A 23,631-nucleotide genomic window follows, 5' to 3' on the forward strand; every position below is an offset into this window, starting at 1 on the left:
GCTAATAAGAAATCATTTCTCTTTAGTTTAATGACCATCAACTGTGCAAATGCAAGGTAATGACAAATATTCTTGTTACAATAGAAAGTCTAAAAAATATCACTGTTTATTTATTTTTTCTTCTTAACGCAAGAGGACGAGAAATAAACAGCAAATGCGAACACTACACCTTACTTTGTAAAGTATTCAACACGTTATAATAAATCTGTACTTGTATAAATAATAATGCAGTCATCTTAGCATTAGTGATCAACAATATAACAACTCATGCAGCAGGTTGGTGCCATGAATGTAAAATGCAAATTCATAAGTTAATAACCACATGTATGGCTATGACAATCAATGATATGAGTTTGGAGAGCTTTGTCCTCAGATTAAGCCTTGATGTCTTTGCAGCTTCTTTTCTTTTCTATATCCAAAATGGATTACCAAAGCACCTGATGTGCTGTTAAAACGAGTGATTTATATTCTGCATTCAATATTTCAAATACTGGGAGGTCAGTCGTTCAGGAAACATTTCTCTATCACAGTCTGAAAACATCTTTGGCAAAGTCTGGTTTAGAGTGTGTGTGTTGCTGCAAAAAACAACACCTAACTAACTAGGTAACCGACTAATTAACAAAAAACCCAAAAAACAAAAAATAAATAAATAACAAGAAGGGCAAAGCCCATACGACTCACATGCTTGACCTTGACCTTTACATGACCTTGACCTTCAGGGTCAAGGTCAAATAACTAAACCTAGCAATGACATCATACACTAAGAACTGCTTTACACATTTTCCCTACCAAAATACATGTGACCTTGACCCAAGGTCAAGGTCATCCAAGGTCATGCAACACAAAGCTGTTAATTCAAGACATAGGAAGTACAATGGTGCTTATTGGCTCTTTCTACCATGAGATATGGTCACTTTTAGTGGTTCACTACCTCATTTTGGTCACATTTCATAAGGGTCAAAGTGACCTTGACCTTGATCATATGTGACCAAATGTGTCTTATGATGAAAGCATAACATGTGCCCCACATAATTTTTAAGTTTGAAACAGTTATCTTCCATAGTTCAGGGTCAAGGTCACTTCAAAATATGTATACAATCCAACTTTGAAGAGCTCCTGTGACCTTGACCTTGAAGCAAGGTAAACCAAACTGGTATCAAAAGATGGGGCTTACTTTGCCCTATATATCATATATAGGTGAGGTATTCAATCTCAAAAACTTCAGAGAAAATGGGAAAAATGTGAAAAATAGCTGTTTTTTAGACAACATTTATGGCCCCTGCGACCTTGACCTTGAAGCAAGGTCAAGATGCTATGTATGTTTTTTGGGGCCTTGTCATCATACACCATCTTGCCAAATTTGGTACTGATAGACTGAATAGTGTCCAAGAAATATCCAACGTTAAAGTTTTCCGAACGGCCGGCCGGACGGACGGACGGACGGACGACTCGGGTGAGTACATAGACTCACTTTTGCTTCGCATGTGAGTCAAAAAGCATTTATCAAAAATATACATAGCTAATCAAACAAGAAATTCCTCCGAGGTAGGAAAAACACCCCCGTCCTTAGCATTCTCACTGCCACCAACTGAGCAGGCACTGCTAACAAGTGTGGTTATTTCCCTTTGACCATTGAGACAGAGAGACAGAGAGACAGAGAAACAGAGAGACAGAGAGACAGTCAGAAGCCAGAAGTCAGAAGTCAGAAGTCTGAAGTCAGAAGTCAGAAGTCAGAAGCCAGAAGCCAGAAGTCAGAAGCCAGAAGCCAGAAGTCAGAAGTCTGAAGTCAGAAGTCAGAAGTCAGAAGTCAGAAGTCAGAAGTCTGAAGTCAGAAGTCAGAAGTCTGAAGTCAGAAGTCAGAAGTCTGAAGTCTGAAGTCTGAAGTCAGAAGTCAGAAGTCAGAAGCCAGAAGTCAGAAGTCAGAAGTCAGAAGTCAGAATGTTTATTCGCGTAAAGGGTACGTCGAGGTTGGTGGCAGTGAAAATGGTTATTTCCCTTTGAGCATTAATATGTCACTCTTAATCTTAATCCACCAATAACTCCCTAACCGTGTGTTTGACTGGTCCCAATTTTTGTAAGGACCGTCTCAGGAATGTATAGAACCTGTTCACCAAGTTTGGTGACGATCGGTCCGTTCATTCTTGAGATCTATATGCGAACACAAACAAACAAACAAACAAACAAACAAACAAACACATCGAGTGAAACCTATACACACCCGGGGGTGTAAAAATCAAATCTATAACGTTAGAAAAAAATCCACCTGGACTTTATAATTTGTGGTTTTGGCCATTTTCACATTGCTGTGTATCACAGAAACATTATGAGTATGGAATGAAGAAAATGCTGCAGTTCCACTAATCATCAAAACACAAGAAAAATAGGCATCACAAGTTAAAACACTTCTATGCACACCTCAAATCAAAAACAATAAATAACTTAAAAATGAATACTGCCCACGCTCACAAAGCAAAAAAGACAACAATTTGAAGAGCATGCAACTATCTTGAACTCTAACTGTCAATCAAAATACATATTCTTATCATGTAAAATCTTTTGCACATACAGTGGTACCTGCGATGTGTGGCCCCTCTGATGAGAGGACACCTCCCTTCAAAGGACACATTCTGGGGTCCCTTTGTCTATTATCTCGACCAAAATATACCTGTCATGACAGGCCACCTGCAATGAAGGGACACTTTTAGCTGGTCCCAAGGGTGTCCTTTTATCGCAGGTACCACTGTATACAAAACAAAATAACTCACAATCACACAAATTTAGCTCTTGCTAAAGTCAACATTTCAAAAACAGGTAAAGTGGGTTGCATTTTTTTTCCCAATGAAGCAATAATGAATGAACTTGATACAGCCCACATCAAGGCTATTTTCTGAACAATCCTAGTCACACAAAAAGTTCCTCTGATGAAGTATTAGCGGTGGCATTACCTCTGGCTTTAGATGTAAAAAATTCATCTGTGACTTAAATAATTCAAAATAAATGTCAAACCAAATAAAGAAATAAAACAACTTAACTGATCGCTGAACCGTAAGCAACTAATCAGTTAAAGCTAAGCTGAATTTAATGTCATTCCACATCGTTTCAGCAACAGAGTTTATGTCCTGCTCTTGAATTTGAAAAATGCTTGCATGTCAAGATCATCCTAAAAATCAGTTAAAACTTTGCTTAATTTAAGACTCGGCTGTATCGGCAACAGATTTTATATCCAGCACTTGAACTTGAAGAATGCTTGCATGTCAGGATCATCCACACTCTTTCCGTTGACACCAGAATACACTCGCTGCAGCAACTTGTTCTTGAACTTCTCCTCTAGAACCTTCACATAGCGATCCAGCACACCTGCACAATTCAAAACTTCATTTCAGATTTCTTTTCTTTTCCACAGACCTGAACATTTGGCTTTCAGAATCTAATAAAAAAACTTGGCCTGTCGCCATCTCTTTGTCATTAAGTTTATGATGAATAAGCTGGGTGACACATAATTTACAAATATCTAATATGGCATAGATGACAGAACTCCTCTATAAGAGCAAACACACACACACACACACACACACACACACACACACACACACACACACACACACGCGCACACACACACACACACACACACACACACACACACACACAAACAAACACACACACACACGCACACACACACACACACACACACACACACACACACACACACACACACACACACACAAACAAACAAACATACACACACACACAAACACATGCATACACACACATGCGCGCATACTTTCAATATAAATTTTACAATGGAGACATTTCCACAAAACTTTAGTCATAGGAGTGTTCTTGTGACTGTTATTGCTGTCAATCTTTGTTGATTTGTTTATCTGTCTATTCAGTGACACTTACCTAGCCCAAGAATTTTGCCGTATGTAATCATGCTAGTAGGCAGCCTCTCATCATCGTACTTCTCAAATTTCATGAGAATTCGAATGATTTCTCCAAAGATGTAGGCATCGTCAAAGCTGGGTTTTTCTGAGATGGGGAATTTCATGTAGACATCCACCGCTGACAGAGGATCTGCCTTTACAAGCATTTCAGCACTTTCTATGTAGGCATCATGTATCTGAAATATAGAACAGTTTCAATTCAGGTGAAGCCTCTTTGATATGTTAACTGTTATTGTTTGTCCCTGTGACCTTGCAAAAAGATATGCTAGCTGTCAGTTGAAGCTTTGTCTGTGTGTGTCTGTGTGTGTGTGTCTGCCTATGTGTGTGTGTGTGTGTGTGTGTGTGTGTGTGTGTGTGTGTGTGTGTGTATGTGTGTGTGTGTGTGTGTGTGTGTGTGTTAAAAGAGAGAGAGAGAGAGAGAGAGAGAGAGAGAGAGAGAGAGAGAGAGAGAGAGAGAGAAAGACTCAGAGAGAGAGAGAGAGAAAATCCCTCTGTGTTTGGCCTATCTAAAAGGTGTTTGGCCTATCTGAAAGATGTTTCAATATACAGACAAACTCTACTTTACCCCCGTATATAACACAAGATCGGCACCACATACATCTGAATCAGCTATAAATACTCTAGTCACAGCATACCTAACCAAAGATCAAACACCTTACCTCAGGATTCATGTTGCTGACAATTTCGTAGTATTTCTGAGCCTCCTTGGGGTTCTCAAGCGCTCGGTAGACACGAGCGAGACCGAGATAAGCCTGGTATGTCTTTGGATTGATCGGTGCTGGCTTCTTGGATTTGGCTGGTTCTGGGGTGGCGGCTTCTGGAGCCGGCTGAGAAGCAGGGGCAGGAGCTGCAGCTGTTTCAAAAGAAATAACTCTAAATATAATATAGTGCCTTTTCCTTTTTTTATATTTAGTCAAGTTTTGACTAAATATTTTAACATCGAGAGGGAATCGAAACGAGGGTCGTGGTGTATGTGCGTGTGTGTGTGTGTCTGTGTGTGTGTGTGTGTGTGTGTGTAGAGCGATTCAGACTAAACTACTGGACCGATCTTTATGAAATTTGACATGAGAGTTCCTGGGTATGAAATCCCCGAACGTTTTTTTCATTTTTTTGATAAATGTCTTTGATGACGTCATATCCGGCTTTTCGTGAAAGTTGAGGCGGCACTGTCACGCCCTCATTTTTCAACCAAATTGGTTGAAATTTTGATCAAGTAATCTTCGACGAAGCCCGGACTTCGGTATTGCATTTCAGCTTGGTGGCTTAAAAATTAATTAATGACTTTGGTCATTAAAAATCAGAAAATTGTAAAAAAAAAATAAAAATTTATAAAACGATCCAAATTTACGTTTATCTTATTCTTCATCATTTGCTGATTCCAAAAACATATAAATATATTATATTCGGATTAAAAACAAGCTCTGAAAATTAAATATATAAAAATTATTATCAAAATTAAATTGTCCAAATCAATTTAAAAACACTTTCATCTTATTCCTTGTTGGTTCCTGATTCCAAAAACATATAGATATGATATGTTTGGATTAAAAACACGCTCAGAAAGTTAAAAGAAAGAGAGGTACAGAAAAGCGTGCTATCCTTCTTAGCGCAACTACTACCCCGCTCTTCTTGTCAATTTCACTGCCTTTGCCATGAGCGGTGGACTGACGATGCTACGAGTATACGGTCTTGCAGAAAAATGGCATTGCGTTCAGTTTCATTCTGTGAGTTCGACAGCTACTTGACTAAATATTGTATTTTCGCCTTACGCGACTTGTTAAATTTTTGTATAGGTCTACTGAAGTTTCGGATGTCGCAGTGAGCTTTCTATTTTCACTGACAAAGTTAAAAATATCTAACTTAGATTCAGTGGTTCAGTTGTTTGCATGCACAGTATTAATGTGTTATGTAAGGTACATCAAAAACTCAAAAGAAAAATTGCATGGCACTACAATCATTTAAATTAACAACAATGTTTGTTTTGTTTTGTTATGGTCTGAGAGATTACCTTCATTGAAAAAGTAGACTATGTTTAATTCTGTACAAAGTTAAACAAACAAATATTTCCAACTATGCTTTAAATAAAAAGTACATGTATGTCAAAACACAATACTGATTCAACAATTAAAGTATGTTGTGAACATTAGAAGAACAAGACGCACATATAATTGTCTGGTTATGAGCAAGTACAAATGTTACTTTATTGAAAATTGTAATTCAATCAAGTTTGCGTTTTAATGAAACAGATCCTGTGATTGGTCAGAATGCCCCAACTCATTAAAAATTACAGGTGACTAAATGTCGATAGCCACTCGCTAAAAAATCCATTAACAACCTGCTGGCGAGGCGCATTGATACAACCTCAACCAGTCTCGGTTAGCTTTGAGGGTCATTTTACAAGCAGGAAATATGAAGTACCAACGAAATACCGAGACCATAAGGTATGCGAAGTGATGACGTCGAATACGTGACGTAAGTTGATGCATGAATTCTTTCGGACTACGTCTGTCAATTCCAAAGATCGCTTTTGTGATGAAAAGAATTTGTTTTGAGTTTGCTGTCCAGAAACCCGTCAAAAAAGATGGGAAAATGTATGTGAAAGAAAACAAAACAGGAGGAGAGTGATACGATAGGAATACAGAGACATATTTCTTGGGACTTGACCCTTGCAGGTAGGTGGACTGAAAGTAGTGTGTGAACAGAACAGAACCAATTCTGTCTGTTTACCATCGCATGAAAGCAGGAAAGAGATCGTCGTCAGATTGAATTACAATAACATTAACACGCTTCACCTTTGGTCGGGCGTCAATCCCCGATGAAGACCTCGAAGTTTCAATTGGAAGCATGTTAATGTGTGATTAGTACTTGTATTAAAAATATTAGGGTTGGCCAGTCTTACATGAATCTGCACCACACCACAATCAAGGGTATAGCGCATAATGTAGTACATGTATAGCACTATAATTATGCACACAGGTTATTTCTTATTTTAAAATCACCATTCATTTAGTGAATAATCTCCATCTCACAAGACAAAAACGTAACCCCAAACAATTATAACTGAATGAAATGGAGTAAAATCGTAAAGAAACAACATTAATTTGGTTCATGCAGTCCTGTTAATGCAAATTAGTCAAACAAAACAAAAACTCAACGCCAAAACACTTCCCTCATGACATTATCCAGCAACTGAATCCCAAGTCAGATTTACACACTGCTACAAATCAAGGAGACAATTTTTTTTTCACGTTTTGTCAGACACAAAAAGTACAGTATTTGTAACACTTCAGTACTGACATCTATTTAAAATGCATACATTTACACTACTGCCAATGAAATCCCTTAACCAGTGCACCGACCTGGTCTGATACCTAATATACCAATTGTGTTCACAAGCAAACAAGCTATAATGCAATCCTTGGCAGAGATTTGGAAGAAAAAGCTTGCTCAAAAGTGGTCATCTCCTTTTATTGTAGATTAGCTTTCACAGGGAAAACAAGTCCATCAGTGTAATTAAAAATTAGAAAAGCAAATCCTGTAAATCTCAAAAGCAAGACTCAAGTCGCATCAAAAGCAAGATTCATCTCTCAGAGATCTTGTTACTTACAACTGGATTATTGGCAGACACACACTAACTACTGGCTTCTGTAATAGACAAATTAAACCTTCAGTCTACTCACTACTGCTAGCCATTCTTTCTACAGATTTTGAGAGATTCAGCCAAAGACTGGCAGGCCTTCCAGAGGCTAGCCGGCCCACCTACCAGGCTTGGGTTTCTGTGCTGTGGGAGTCACAGGGGGAGGGGTGGCCTGACACTTGTGCCCAGACTTACTGCCCGCTGTGCCTGGTGTCTTGCCTGCTGGGGCCTGGATTTGTTGAAAGATTGACAAAGAGATTTAGTTTAGGAGACATTCAGTTTCTGTTCTGAAGAACTGAGTTAAAAAGAAAGCTAAGTCTGAAACCAACCATCTATATGATGTTTTCAAGACACACACACACACACACATATGCAAGTGTGCGAGTGCGCACACACACACACATACACACACACACAAGTAGGCATGCATTTCAAGCACACACACACACACACGCTCACACACACACATCCAATGTCAACCTCATCTGAGTAACTCCTATATTGTTTTGCTAACACAGCAAGAGTTAACTGCATGTGAATCTGAGGTATGACTCAGAGTACAGAGTCAATAGACGGCAAAGTCTTCACAATATTCATCCTGCAAGTAATTCTTTTTTCTTCTTCAATGGCGTTCCCAGACAACAGCTACCACATACATTTTCATATGAGTGGACTTTCATGCGTACAACCATTATCTACCCTACCGTACTCTGTTTTTTGGGGGTCAGTTGTGCTATTACTGACCTTAGCTGCAACAGCTCCCCCACGACCAGGTCCTGCTGGAGTGGTTGCCCCTCTCTGTGGTGCTACAGCTCCCCTGCCTGCTACAGCTCCTGTCAGGCACAAATGTAGAGGAAAACAATGTTACAGTTAAAGGTCCTTGTCTACATTTTTATATGAAATTATTTTTGGATCGTTAAAAAAAAAAAAATTAATTACAAGTTTCCGATTTTTAATGACCAAACTCATTCATTAGTTTTTAAGCCACCAAGCTGAAATGCACTACCAAAGTCCGGCCTTCGTCGAAGATTGCTTTGCCAAAATTTCAATCAATTTGATTGAAAAATGAGGGTGTGACAGTGCCGCCTCAACTTTTACAAAAAGCCGGATATGACGTCATCAAAGGTATTTATCGAAAAATTGAAAAAAACGTCCGGGGATATCATTCCCAGAAACTCTCATGTCAAATTTCATAAAGATCGGTCCAGTAGTTTAGTCTGAATCGCTCTACACACACACACGCACAGACAGACACACACACACACACACAGACACACACACATACACCACGACCCTCGTCTCGATTCCCCCTCTATGTTAAAACATTTAGTCAAAACTTGACTAAATGTAAAAAAAAGCAAAAATGTAGACGACCACCTTTAATCCCTCTTTTTAAGACACCCCTCCCATCGCCTGATTTAAGAGTTCTGCCTTTTTAAGACCTTGCTTTTTCAGATTTTGTTTTCATAACTTCTGCAAATATACCTCCATTTTGAGACTCCACCCTTTTAAAGACCTTCTTTTTCAAAGATGTTTGGAGATCTTAAAAGGGGGTTCCATTGTGCACTGGGTTGTGTGCATTCAGATTTTGTATGACAATGTGTATGTATATTTGTCTTCTATGCTTGTGTAACCGAGTGCCGAAACACCACAATCACCTTTGGAGGCGAAGTCCAATCAAACAGGATTGAGAATTTTAGAGCTTATTTCTAAGCCCTATAAAAACTGTTATGCATTCGCAAAGGAATCCATGAACAATACAGAGAGTCAAAAGCCGCCAGACCCCATCACAAACAGAACTCTACAATCCACAGGTGTTGCCTACTTCAAAGGCGAACAACTCTGCAGAGTCTGCTGTGACGGGCAACGGTAGTCTCCCTGTCACACTTGATTGTACATAGGTCAACATCTTGTAGTTTTTCTGAGAGTTTGACTTCTGTTGCTTTCACTGATACTAGGAGAGACTGAAATACGCTGGTTGGTGCACCTGTGTTTTAAAGCCATCTGTGATGCAAGGCCACTTCCCTCTGGTGTCCATCTCTTCATCTCTAGCTCTCAACATTGACTAAAATGTACCTGTCATGAAATATCACCTGCTCTTGAGGGAAATTTGTGGCTGGTTCTATGGGTGCCTTCATCAATCAATCAATCAATATGAGGCTTATATCGCGCGTATTCCGTGGGTAGTTCTAAGCGCAGGGATTTTTTAAATATTTTTAAAAAAAAATTTTTATGCAATTTATATCGCGCACATATTCAAGGCGCAGGGATTTATTTATGCCATGTGAGATGGAATTTATTTACACAATACATCACGCATTCACATCGGCCAGCAGATCGCAGCCATTTCGGCGCATATCCTACTTTTCACGGCCTATTATTCCAAGTCACACGGGTATTTTGGTGGACATTTTTATAGATCTATGCCTATACAATTTTGCCAGGAAAGACCTTTTTGTCAATCGTGGGATCTTTAACGTGCACACCCCAATGTAGTGTAGACGAAGGGACCTCGATTTTTCGTCTCATCCGAAAGACTAGCACTTGAACCCACCACCAAGGTTAGGAAAGGGGGGAGAAAATTGCTAACGCCCTGACCCAGGGTCGAACTCGCAACCTCTCGCAAGTGCGTTACCACTCGGCCACCCAGTCCACGTATGATATCAGTCTGCACAGCAGCACACTTGGGCAGGTCTTATGCTGGCATCAAAAATGTGTCTAACCTACATCTCCTTGCGTCTCATTTTCCTGATGATAAACGTCCTCTTTTCAATTCACTCAAATAAAAACGTATCCTTCACCTCCCCTGGCGGGTGAGGCAGGAGCTCCCCTCCCTCTAGCGGCGGGAGCAGGGGCAGTACCACGACCAGCCGTAGCCCCTCCTCTGGGTGCTGCAGGCCCTCCCTTCGCTGGCGCAGCTGCAGGTTTGGCTGCAAGTGATGTTGTGCTCGTTTTGGCCTCAGCCGCTTTCTTGGCTTTCTCCTCCTTCTTCTTCTTCTGCTCCTGGTACCACTCCTGATCTGAGTGCACACACACACACACAATTTATAAACGTGCAAATAATAATGTATCGATTGGAGATTGGATTTCCCTTCTTTGAGTCATGTGACGTCAGAGGCCGACAAAACTTAATAATTTGGCTTTTCAGGTTGACCGAAACTTCAAAGGAACTCAAAAAAAAAAACCGTCATGTGTTTGATTGCATGTGTGTGTGCTGTTCAATGTCAAAACAACAACAAAGTGAGTACATGACGTGTGTTTTGTAGTTCCTTTGAAGTTTCGGTCAACCTGAAACGCCCAAATATGAAGCTTATGTGTTTGATTGCATACATGTAGATTGCATGCATGTGTGTGTGTGCTCGTTCAATCGTCAAAACAACAACAAAGTCATAAGTACCTGAAAGGAATTCGATCGATACATAAATGTTATTTGCGTGTTTGACCAAAATATGACATTTTACACAGATCTCGACAGTCATTGTTCACCTCGACCGCTAGCGCGGTCTCGGAGAACAATGACCGTCTCGATCTGTCTAAAATGTCATATTTTGGTCAAACACGCAAATAACGTATAATAACATTCACTTAATAAAAAATAAAAATAAAACAGCCTGAGGTCCACTCAACTAAGGCTACCTGATCAAATCAAAAGACAAGTCCAGGTTCAGGCAAAAACAATAAACAGAAGTCCGTACAACATGGGCAGCATACTTTGTTATGAATCACACAAAACTGAAAAGAGAATGATGCCTAGAAGCCCCGGTAATCCATAAATATGCTTCATCATCTATTCACGACCCTGGAAAAGTAGGGGCGACCACCCCCAACCAGGCGCGTCCACAGATGGTAGATAGTGGGGTGGCCTTCAGATATGGAGGTTAGCTGCAAGATAAGCCAGGCTTACCAGGACGAATAAGCAGTCGCGGACCAAATGGTGGTGCTTCCAGCAGGATGGGTCACTGTTACTCTCAAGAAATACCCCAGGTGTCCAATTACGGGAGCACCATGTGATCAAGAGCCGCATTATAAGCTCTAGCCCTGGGGAAGGTCACCTCAAATAAACAAACTAAAACCAAAGCCAAACCAGCTATGGCCAAATAGCCGGGTAGACTGGACTCGACAGCCCTGTAAAGCCACCAGTCTTCTTCTTCTTCTTCATTCGTGGGCTGAAACTCCCACGTACACTCGTAATTTTTGCACGAGTGGAATTTTACGTGTATGACCGTTTTTTACCTCGCCATTTAGGCAGCCATACGCCGTTTTCGGAGGAAAACCACCAGTCTAGGAGAAGGACCACTCCGATATAAAAACACGCCGAAGTCGGATGAGCTGGGCCATTTATGACGCATAACGGCAGCTTAACCATCATCACTCAAATGACAGACAACAACGGAAGAAGATCCATTCACGACTGGTTTGTGAGACTGACTTATTTTGCATGGATTCTAAAATTACTTGTACAGTAATGCAATTACATCACCCAGTAACATGTTTGACTTTAGTCAGCTAAGCATGAAAAACTATCCTAGTAAATTTTAAATGAATCCATGCCCAAATAACAGTAAAGTTTGCAATCATTTCCAGGACTCCTCTGGTCAGAGGCTCTGAAGGCCTACGGCAGCTGCCATCCAAAATGAGTGAAAAGAAACAGAAAACTCACTTGCTACAAGCTCAGGCACTCCTCCTTCTGCTGGTTTGCCCTGCAGTTCGACGCTGGCCTCGAAAGAGGTACGAGCATCATGAAGCTGTTTGGTGGCAGCATCGCCCGGTGTGCTACTCTCATACTTGTTGAACTGCGCAGAGCCTAGCAGGTACAGGGCATGGCTGTTGCAGGGTTGGATTCGAACCAGATTTTGAGACGTCTGCACAGAAACACATCATGCCAAGAAACATTACCAACATCATAGTCATTTCTATTTCGGAAGAGATGATACAAATAAATGAAATAAAATAAAATAATCAAAACTAAACACATCTATTTTCCCTTTACCAAGTTGCTTCCCAAGCCTAACTCCCACCATTCCAGCTGACTGTCCAACTCTCATCACAATAAAACACCCCCTTCCAGATCTTATCTGTTATCACCAATGAAAAAATGTAGCCTACAGTGTTCAATGCTTTTCAAATTGCTTGAATTACAGCTTCAGCTTCAACGGACATATAAAGTCGATCCTGTCCTTAACACTACCTCTCGATAACTTCTTCTTCTTCTTCTTCTTCTTCGTTCGTGGGCTGAAACTCCCACGTACACTCGTGTTTTTTGCACGAGTGGAATATTACGTGTATGACCGTTTTTTACCCCGCCATTTAGGCAGCCATACGCCGTTTTCGGAGGAAGCATGCTGGGTATTTTCGTGTTTCTATAACCCACCGAACTCTGACATGGATTACAGGATCTTTTTCGTGCGCACTTGGTCTTGTGCTTGCGTGTACACATGGGGTGTTCGGACAGCGAGGAGAGTCTGCACACAAAGTTGACTCTGAGAAATAAATCTCTCGCCGAACGTGGGGACGAACTCACGCTGACAGCGGCCAACTGGATACAAATCCAGCGCGCTACCGACTGAGCTACATCCCCGCCCCATCTCAATAACAACCACCTGCTAAAAACGACCACCTCAAAAGATTCCTGACGAATTATTATCCAAACAATTTACCTTTCCATAGCAACCACCAGTTTATAACGACCCCATTGGGTCGGTCCCTTGAGTGGTCGTTATAGACAGGTTTGCCTGTACAACCATGTACATGGAACCCCCTTTTAAGACCCCCCAATTTAAGACTTCCTCCATTTTAAGACCTAGCTTGTTTTTTCAGATTTTCTGTTCATGAGCTCTGTAAATTTACCCCCATTTTAAGACTTCCTCCTTCTTAAGACCTGATTTTCTCAGATTGTTTTCGGTCTTAAAAGGGGGGTTCCACTGTCGCCACAACCTGTGCTGACAGCCGCAAAGGTGAAGCTCAAAGCTCACCCTTTCCTGCACATTCAGGAGACTTTCATTCTGTGGGATGGTGGCATTATCAATGAGAGCGGACAGCCTCTGACAGCGCTGTGCAATCAACTCCTCAGCCTTTCCCTCCGCCATGAGGATCTCCAGCAACACAGCGTGAGCATCCAGCAACACCCACTCCATCTGCTGGTACACGTCCGCCCGGTACACATCCGGCATGGCCTGCGTTGCCAGCAGCGCTGCACTGTAAAACGATTTAAGGATACACGCACATCAGCACATAAATATGAACACACCTACAGACCCCAGAACTTTTGTCCTTTGTATTCACCCAGACAACACATTTTAAGCAGAAGTCACAATCGAAATTTTAAAGAGTCAAGCATTACTTTATCTATTCATTTATCTATCAATTTTGTTAAAATAACTATTTATTTATTTGTTTGTTTATTTATTTATTGATTGATTGATTGATGAATGTCATTTTAATTTGACGTACGTGTGGAAGACATCGCGCGCAGACATGGCCTCCTTGTCAGCATTGGCTGCCAGTAACTGTCCCAGTTGTATCAGACCTCGCAACAAGTGTACATTGGTTGGCCTCACCACGTGCTCTGCATACAGCTTGTTCTTCACCCTAAAAGAGCCAAATAAAAACACACACAAACATTTTTCAAATCCAGACATTTTTATGTGAGCATAGCCTCGCAAGGAAAGCGACTTGTCATGATACAAGGGGAACCTATCTTGAAGGTGCAAGAATACAGAACACAGACTCACAGTTACTCTCAGTTAAGATGAACTATTTGTGTTATGTATCTTCATCAGCTTTTCAAAAATGATTTTGAGAATCTCAGCAAAGCCCATTTTTAGACTCTGCCTATAATGTGATATGAATATGGATAAACTTTTTTTGTTTATTCTTGAAGGTGTTGTTAGCAAAGAAAGACAAAGTGAGTTTTCTTCAGCATCAGGGTATAAGATTTAGATGTTTCTGTTATCACTGAATTCATCCAACCCAATAAAACAGGAGAAATATCTTTGAGAAACAAAGAGTAAAACACCAACCCCCACCTCAGTCATTCCATTATACAGTTGAACCTGCCCTGGCAACCACCTCTCAATAAAGACCACCTGCCACAATGCCCACCAATAAGGATCCCCCAATGAGTGTTGTTCTGTACAATTCACCTTTCCATAGTAACCACCACCTGCCTGAACAACCCCTTTTTGTCAGTGCCTTGGGTGCTCGTTATCGACAGGTTCGAACGTAAGAAGGAATATGTGTGCGCAAGACTGTCAGACAGCAGAACAAAAGACCAACATGTTTTCATGCAGCGTGGCAGCCTGCTTGCTGAGATCGGTGAGGAGAACCTCCATGCCTTCCAGCAGATACCTGACACACTCCTTCAGTCTCCCTCCTGGGCCGTCCTTTTGCAGGCTTAAGGCAAGACCCAAGTAGATTCTGCAACAAAACGCCAATGACTTGTCACAAAATCAGCTGGAATGCCTCAACAAACTTTCAACTTTTCTGATAATCCCTCATAAAAATAAGCCTGCGCTACTGCTTCAATCTCTGCTAAATTTTTCCAGAGGAAAGTCACTCTCCTTGAATTGCATAATTTTAACAGCAAGACTTTCCCTCTCCTAAAAGCTGCTGTGAAAACTTTTCACTGCTTTAGCACCGAATGATTAAATGAACTGAAAAATAAAACATCCGCTAAACCAATTACTTCACTTGGAACCCACAGGAGAAGAGAAAGAGAGGGAGACCGAGAAACAGCTGGAGGCGTGACACAGAGGCAGAACTGAAGAGGCAAGGCAACAGCTGGACAGAAGCAGAAAGAGCAGCCCAGAGCAGAGTGCAATGGAGAAACATCGTCAATGGTGTATGCTCTGCTGGGGACAAAGGACCTAAGTAAGTAAGTAAACCAATTACTATGCTGGAAAGTTCATAGTTATATATGCTCCAGATGAGAGTGAGAAATTTTGCACTTCAGACAAATAATGCACCATTTGCAGTTTATCCCCAATTACCTTGACAACTGATGCTGGGCATTCCAGCACAGCGATGCCTCCAGTCGCTTCACAGCATCATCATAGTTGCCCTGGGTAACCAGCAGACGCCCCACGTGGAAGTTGTACAGAGACTTGGATTCGTCCAGTGTCATGGCATCCTGGTACTTGAGGAACGCCTGACCCAGTGGGTTCCCAGCATCCTCTGCTTTGTGTGCTGCTGCTCCTTCCTTCCAACACAAAGATCAAATTTCCATGTCTAACAATTTGTTTGAAAATATTTGTCCAGTCAATTTAAGCTCTTCAATAAAACTGTGTATTCAACATCAAGTAATGGAAAATTTGCAAATGCTTTCAAGTGCCCCCAAACAACAGCTGGGTAAGCATACAACCCCAGAATCCTATCAGCTGTGTTTGACCGTTAATTTACAACAAAACAGTCAGTCAACGCTAAACCTGCAATGGTATGCATGAGTAGATACCCTGAATCTGCCATATGTACATATGCCTTGTAAATTAAATTCTCTGTTGTTCTTTCATTACCCAAAACATAAAAAAACAAGTTACGTAAGGCGAATTTACTACATTTAGTCAAGCTGTCGAACTCACGGGATGAAACTGAACGCACTGTATTTTTTCACCAAGACAGTACAGCTTCGTCAATCCCCGCGTGAAGGAAATCGCTCACCTCCCACGTGCAAAACGTAGTGATATTGACACGCAAGATTAGCGCGGTAGCGTATTGTGCTAAGCAGGAAAGCGCGCTTTTCTGTATTCTTGTTAACTTTCTGAGCTTGTTTTGAATACAACCTATCATATCTATATGTTTTTGGAATCAGGAAATGATAAAGAATAAGATGAAATCATTTTTGGATCGTTTTCTTAAATTTTAATCGTAAGACTAATTAATCTATTTTCGTTAATTGTGATCACATTTTAAGAGTAAACATAACATATGTATATATTTTTAGATTCAGAATGTGATGAAGAATACGATGCAATCAATTTTAAATCTGTTTGCGAAAAATCGATTTTAATGACAACTTTAATGAGCAAACTCATTAATTAATTTTTAAGCCTCCAAGCTGAAATGCAATACCAAAGTCCGGGCTTCGTCGAAGATTACTTGACCAAAATTTCAACCAATTTGGTTGAAAAATAAGAGCGTGACAGTGCCGCCTCAACTTTCACGAAAAGCCGCATATGACGTCATCAAAGACATTTATCAAAAAAATGAAAAAAAACGTCTGGAGATACCATACTCAGGATCTCTCATGTCAAGTTTCATGAAGATCGGTCCAGTAGTTTTCTCTGAATCGCTCTACACACACACACACATACACCACGACCCTCGTCTTGATTCCCCCCTCTACGTTAAAACATTTAGTCAAAACTTTACTAAATGTAAAAAGAATGCTGTTTGTGCAGTCTCAGATAACTCTGACCCATCTTCTTGGCTGTCTGAATCTACTTTCAAAGAATAGTTTCTAAAAAAAGTCAACACAGGTTTTTCCACAGACCTGAGAGATTTTCTTGGAATACCAGGCAAAGAGGACCTGGATGTGATCAGCCTTGCCCCCCTGACCGCTGTCCAGCAAGTGGTGGTACTCCTCGTCCAGTGCTTTCAGTTGCATGGCCACTGGCGCTCCGGACTCCACGTTGCGCAGTTTGCAGATGGCCAGCACCTCCTCCTCCTTAGAGCTCTCCTTGGCTTTAATGTTGAACGAGGGTATGTCATCGGCTACCTGTGAACAGACAGACAAGCAAGAATGAATACATAAGCAAACAAGAGCACACAATCACAGACACATGCACAGACAAAACAACAACACATACAGGCACATGCACAGACAAAACAACAACACGTACAGGCACATGCACAGACAAAACAACAACACGTACAGGCACATGCACACACAAAACAACAACACGTACAGGCACATGCACACACAAAACAACAACACGTACAGGCACATGCACACACAAAACAACAACACGTACAGGCACATGCACACACAAAACAACAACGTGCAACACGTACAGGCACATGCACACACAAAACAACAACACGTACAGGCACATGCACACACAAAACAACAACACGTACAGGCACATGCCCAGACAAAACAACAACACGTACAGGCACATGCACACAAAAAACAACAACACGTACAGGCACATGCTCAGACAGAGACACACCCATACAGGGGAAGGAGAGAGAGAGAGGGGTTGGGGAGAGGGAGTGAGTTAGAGAGATACCCTCCACTCACACAGGAGGGAGGAGGAGAAGAGAGAGAGAGAGAGAGAGAGAGAGAGAGAGAGAGAGAGAGAGAGAGAGAGAGAGAGAGAGAGATAAAGAGACTGACAGACAGACAGGGAGACAGTGAGAGAGTGAGACAATGTGGCAGAGATACAGAGACACAGAAATAAGAGAGAAAATGAGTGACTATTACACACCTCAGTCTTCTTCAGCCCAAACATGTCCTCAGCAAAGTACTTTTCTTCCAGAACCATGGCAAGCTGAAAGTGGAGGTTGGCGTCTTTGGGCTTGAACTTGATTGCAGTGGCATAATAATGACTTGCATTCTGAAGGTAGTCCATTGGTGATTCACTCTCGTTGAACTGGTGGTAGCCCTGAGCTGGTGACAAAACAGAGACATGTTTAGCAAACTATGGTCGAAATAACCACCAATACACCAAACGTGAAACCAAGAATTGATACACTGCAGATCTCAACGCAACGAATCTTTACAACAGTCTGTCATTCTTAGTTCAAGATTACTACAGTGGAACCCCCTATTAAGACCCCCCCCCCCCCCCCCCCCCAATTTAAGACTCCCTCCCTTTTCAGACCTTGTTTTCTCCATGTTCATATCCTCTGTAAATTTACCCCCATTTTAAGACCCCCTACATTTTAAGACCTGATTTTCTCAGATTGTTGGATGTCTTAAAAGGGGGGTTCCACTGTACATCAAACAAAAAGCTATGAAACAAAATTACCTGTAGCTGGCAGACTCAGGTAATACTTTTCAAGTTCTGCGCATGCACCCTCCACTAACTTTGCAGGATCTGTTTCGTCGAACACCTGCTGAAGCTGCTTCTCCCACTTCCACGCCTGCACAAACATACACAAATATATCTTCAACTATTCTTTTATTTACTATTGCAATAGCATTAACTTCTGTATTTGTAAATTGAAAACATCTGCTCTGATCTGCTTTCTACTGTCTCTCAATGGATAGACCATTTCAAACTTAAATGACAACCTCCTGAAGTCTCAAAAAAAGAAGGCTACGCGGAATGTTATACTTCAAAACCAGTTATACATTATTGCAAAATCCAGAGATAAATTGCAGTCACTATCTAAACTAGCAAACACTCGGAGGAAGCAACCCGAGTTCCCTAGCCATGGGATAATAAAGTAATGGAAATAAAAAGAAAAATTAAATAAAATTTCTAACCTTGCCAGCTGGGCATGAAACTCTTCAAAACTTCATACCTCAACCTTGTGGTTTGAAGATAAAGATGCTTTCTGAAACCGGTCTTTGGGATCCTAAAAACAGAAAGATCACATCTTGAGCATTAACACGTATTCACACATGCATCACATCTAGATCGTCGCGATATAACCTCCGTGGTTGAAAACGACGTTAAACACCAAATAAAGAAAGAAAGAAAGATCACATCTAGAGAATTAACACATATTCACACATGCTTCTTTCACAAAGAAATCTTTTGTTCTGAGAGAGAAAAAAGTCACAAAATGTTGATTAGTTTGCCATAGAATCACAAGTTTTACATCCAAAACTGATTGTGACAGGGAGACTACTGCGTCACCCTTTACAGCAGGCTCTGCAGTTGTCGGCCTTTAAAGAGCACAAGCTATTTGTAGCTTGACGTTTCTTCTACGTTGCTGACACCTGTCCTCCATCAGCTCACTCGTCACGAGCAGACCATTGTCTTCCGCCTCCGGACAGGCCACTGTGGACTAAACAGCCACCTAAAAAGGATCGGCATCAGACAGTCGGCCCTGTGCCATTGTGGAGAGGCGGACCAGACACCGGACCACTTCCTGCAGACCTGCCAACTCCACTGCAGTGAGAGGAAACATGTCTGGCCCTCAGGGACATTGCTGCACACCAAGCTATGGGGCAGCACTCAGGACCTGGAAATGACAGCCCACTTCGTCAACGTCACGGGCCAAAGAATCTAGACACAGCCATCGTCGAACGCTGAAGAAGAAGCTGACACCTGTGAAATGTAGAGTTCTGTTTGTGATAGGGTCTGGCTGCTGCTGTCACCATGTATTTTCCTGGGAACCTGTGTACGCATAACAGAAATTAGCTCTAAAATTCTCAATCCTGTTTGACTGGGCCTTTGCCTCCAAAGGTGATTGTTGTGCTTCTTGCGCTTGGTTACATTATGCACTCATGACTTTTCAAAATAAAATCACTGTTGGCAACCAAATTCAAAGAACTTTCCAAAGAACAGGAGAAAGCACATGAACTGTCTAAGTCTAGCTTCTGAAGGACAATAAGATAAATTGACATGATATATGAGTTGCCTGCTTGTCTTGCCACACATTTTTCTGCTTTAATAAATAACAAAATAGAGCAGTTTTACCTCAACTTTTGGTTGAACATTACATTTCTCCAGCTGTGCTGCCAACTCTCCAAACTTCACTGGTTCTGTTGCACCTGAAAATATCAACAAACAGCTATAAGTCGGCAGACAGTATACAAACCAGCACTAAGCATACACTACTGTACACATAAAGACATGACAGAAAAACAAAGATGCAATGTTCTGGATTTTTCTTGTCTTTACCCACAGAACACTGCAATATAGAAAAATGACTACTTTATAGTTCTTTACATCTTTTGAAGTACAAATTCCACAATGCATGCAGTGTCCCACAAGCTAAAATCTCCAAAACGAGTCTGTATTCTTTCTTTAACACAGTTTTTCAAAGGCAACTGTAGAGGTTAATATTAAGTATATGCACAACAATTAACCAAAGAAAGTTTGGCATAATTCTTCCATCACAAAGCTCATGCTGGACAACTTAAAAGACCACAGTTAATTTTATCGCTTGGAAACAAGTTTTAACTTCACTCAGCATAATATTAATATCTCTTTTATCTTGCTGCTAACAAATGCTATGTTGTGTGGCACTTCTTTTTATTTTTTCTCTTCTTTAGGCAGTTTCAGGCAAGATGAGCTTAAGGCACATGGCAGATTCTATCCGCACACAAAAAAGGCTAAAAACCTCATATGACACAGCTAAATGGCAAAAAAATCATTAGTTCACAAAAATGACAATGACAAACGTACCACTGTAAGTGAGTGGAATAACGGCAGGTTCAGCGGCCATCTTGGCCTCCAGTTCCCTGTCGACAATACGCCAGTCAGGGGACAAAGCCTCTCCGCTCAATAAATCCACTTTGGCGGTGCGTGTCACTGAGTCCATGAACGGAGCAGAGTATGTGTGTTTGGGATTGCTCCCTTTGACTGTGATCGGTCGATAAAGGGGGCTGAGGGAGATGGGACACTCAAACTCCAGGGCCTTCTTTGGATCCACAAACTTGACGTACCTCGGCAATGGCTTGCGAATGAGATCAAGAATGTATTCCTGAAATTAAAAATGAGAAGAGATGTTTTTCATGTTTATGAAAAAATATGGACCAAACAAACAACAGCAACAACACAGAAGAGGGGTAAAGAAGACGAGTCTCTCCTCCCTCTACCCCCTTTCGGCAAATTTTCTAGAAAAAAATCAACCCTAGTAACATCCCTGTTTAATTATCAAGCGGCTGAGCAGTACTCTGATAAAACAAATAAAATGGAACAAACATGTGGATATTTGAAGCACCTTTTTATTGGATCCATCCGGAGATGTGACCTGTATCTCCACTCTAGTCTCTCCAACACACAGAGAGGTGGCATCCCCTGGTTTCTTTCCATTCACCAAGGCCTCACTTTTGGGGTCCGGAGCAACAGGCGTTACCTTCACTGATGTCACCTGACATGGAAGCAAACCTGCAATAAAGCACATCATTTTTCTAATGTTCACAACAAAAAAAACCATGGCAATGCGTGTTATCTTCTCTGACTGTAATGAATGATATGTTGAAGGCAAGTTTATTTTCAAAATACACACAAAAGGAAGAAAAAGAAGACGAGAAAAAGAAGACGAGAAAAAAAAAGAGAGAGAGAGAGAGAGAGAGAGAGAGAGAGAGAGAGAGAGAGAGGACAGTACTGGATCCCCTGTGGCTCGCACAACTCTGAAGCAAAGGTAAAGGGAGATAATCACTTAGTTGACTCACTGACGAGTAGCCTCAATTCTGGTTGTGATAATGATATAAACAAGCATGTTATATTCAACTGAACATTTACAAACTATGGAACACGACCAATATCACCAGAACAATGAAATTGACTGATTGAGAGATGAAAGCATGAATTTGTTTTCTTACAAATGATTTCAAAGAATATTCTTTCTTTCTTTCTTTATTTGGTGTTTAACGTCGTTTTCAACCACGAAGGTTATATCGCGACGGGAAAGAATATTCAACACTGGCACAAGTGAATGAAATACTACAAGTTCCCATCCCTGTTTATTGGCTCTATCGACGCCCGTTTTTAACCGCTTGCTTCCCTTTATATAATAAACCGTCCATAGATCGTCGTTCTCCCGAACTAACTCCTTAGTATGTCATCGAGAATAGAGGATTTGGGGTATTTTTCATGCAATGACGTCAGCATTTTTCGGCGATTGGTCCAAGCATTTCGTATCAATAATGTCGGTCACGCTTGAAATTATCGCTACTTCATAATGCTTTCCCAACATACGAAGTGACCGGAAGCGTAGGGTCGGTTATGAACTGAATTAGCCCCGAATAGTGAGATATAGAGAACAGTACACAAATACGAACGGAGAGACTCGGAAACTCGAGTCAGTCGTCTCCACGCTCGAGAACTCAAGTGTAATATTTGAAGTTAAAATCTCCCTCGCCTAGAGTGCGACAGAATAGCTCAGTTGATAACGCGCTCGATCATGCGCTTGTCCTTACTTTTGTGGTCCCGGGTTCGATTCGCTTCGATGGCAATTTTATTTTATTTTTTTCTGAACTCGTAATTCTTTTTTTTATTTTTTTTTTTTATTAATTTGCTTCATTCTAAACGTTTTGGATTGCCCTTGAACAGCTTTCCCATAATCCCGTATTCTATTTATAGTACGGAATATCCCCAAGGAAAGGTCAAAGGGCATATGTATCACCGCGTGTCGACTGCTGGTAATAGTAGATAAATACTTCTAGATAATAGACTTCTGACACTGGTAATAAGCTACCACTGTACCAGAGTTTACATCAAAATAAAACTTTACAAGATTTTTAACATGAAAGAAAGATTTGACACAAAGGTACAATGCTGAAAAGTGTTCACCTACAAGTGTACTCAGTGACATCAGGGTTGAAGCTTGGCTGCAGAAATCCCTTGTCGGCAGTCAAGTCACTCAGACTAGCGTCTTTGGCGGAAAGGCGTTTGGTATGAATGAAGTATTTCTTCACCGTTCCATCTTCTGCTGAGACTTCAATCTTAATGTCAGTGACCTCCCCTTCTTTCAGAGGTACTACTTTTGATCCTTCACTTCCCTGCAATAACAAATCAAATCTTAGTGAAAGTTTGGTGAGAATGGTATCGCAACAACAACAACACAACAACAACAACAAGCTCATAACGTTGGTTAATACAGCCCATTGCTAAGTAACATTTTGAAACTGTAAAGTAAACAAAAATGAAGCAAGTGTTTGTCTACAAGAAGTTCTGCTCATTCTGCAAAGTCAAACGAAGGCTCCCGCCGAAAACATCCACGGTGACCGCTAAAAATCGTACCGATATGGAGTAGGATGCACCAGTGTCGCTTGTCATCGGGTCAACGTTGAGTTTATCGACATTGCTGGGGACTGTAACGTCGTATTCCGTGACATTTCGATTAAATGCAGGGGAAAGCTTCCCTGGCTTGATGGCAAGCTTTTCCAAGTTGCAGTCGTCCATCTTGAAACTGGGGACGCTATGCTGC

The 23,631-nt window shown here is 41.2% G+C and overlaps 1 protein-coding gene across 2 annotated transcripts; it reads right to left on the minus strand.

Annotated features, from left to right (window-relative positions):
- Window positions 1–12: 12 nt before the first annotated feature.
- On the minus strand, window positions 13–23,610 carry LOC138953462 (uncharacterized). 2 transcript variants are annotated; one of them, XM_070325295.1, is made up of 20 exons: window positions 23,445–23,610; window positions 22,999–23,203; window positions 21,421–21,587; window positions 20,883–21,180; window positions 20,172–20,245; window positions 19,048–19,101; window positions 18,549–18,663; window positions 18,006–18,187; window positions 17,069–17,293; window positions 15,570–15,778; window positions 14,857–14,997; window positions 14,032–14,169; window positions 13,554–13,776; window positions 12,242–12,443; window positions 10,383–10,601; window positions 8,326–8,414; window positions 7,777–7,810; window positions 4,604–4,797; window positions 3,904–4,120; window positions 13–3,357 (listed from the first exon to the last, which is right to left on the minus strand). In XM_070325295.1, exons 1-20 carry the CDS (start codon window positions 23,604–23,606, stop codon window positions 3,218–3,220), a joined length of 3,288 nt encoding a protein of 1,095 aa, XP_070181396.1. In that variant the 5' UTR covers window positions 23,607–23,610; the 3' UTR covers window positions 13–3,217. The 2 variants fall into 2 exon arrangements, with proteins under 2 accessions (XP_070181396.1, XP_070181395.1); XM_070325294.1 differs by having other exon boundaries at window positions 7,708–7,810.
- Window positions 23,611–23,631: the final 21 nt, after the last annotated feature.

The sequence above is a fragment of the Littorina saxatilis genome, linkage group LG17 (assembly GCF_037325665.1).
Source record: "Littorina saxatilis isolate snail1 linkage group LG17, US_GU_Lsax_2.0, whole genome shotgun sequence".
NCBI classification, from domain to species: domain Eukaryota; kingdom Metazoa; phylum Mollusca; class Gastropoda; order Littorinimorpha; family Littorinidae; genus Littorina; species Littorina saxatilis.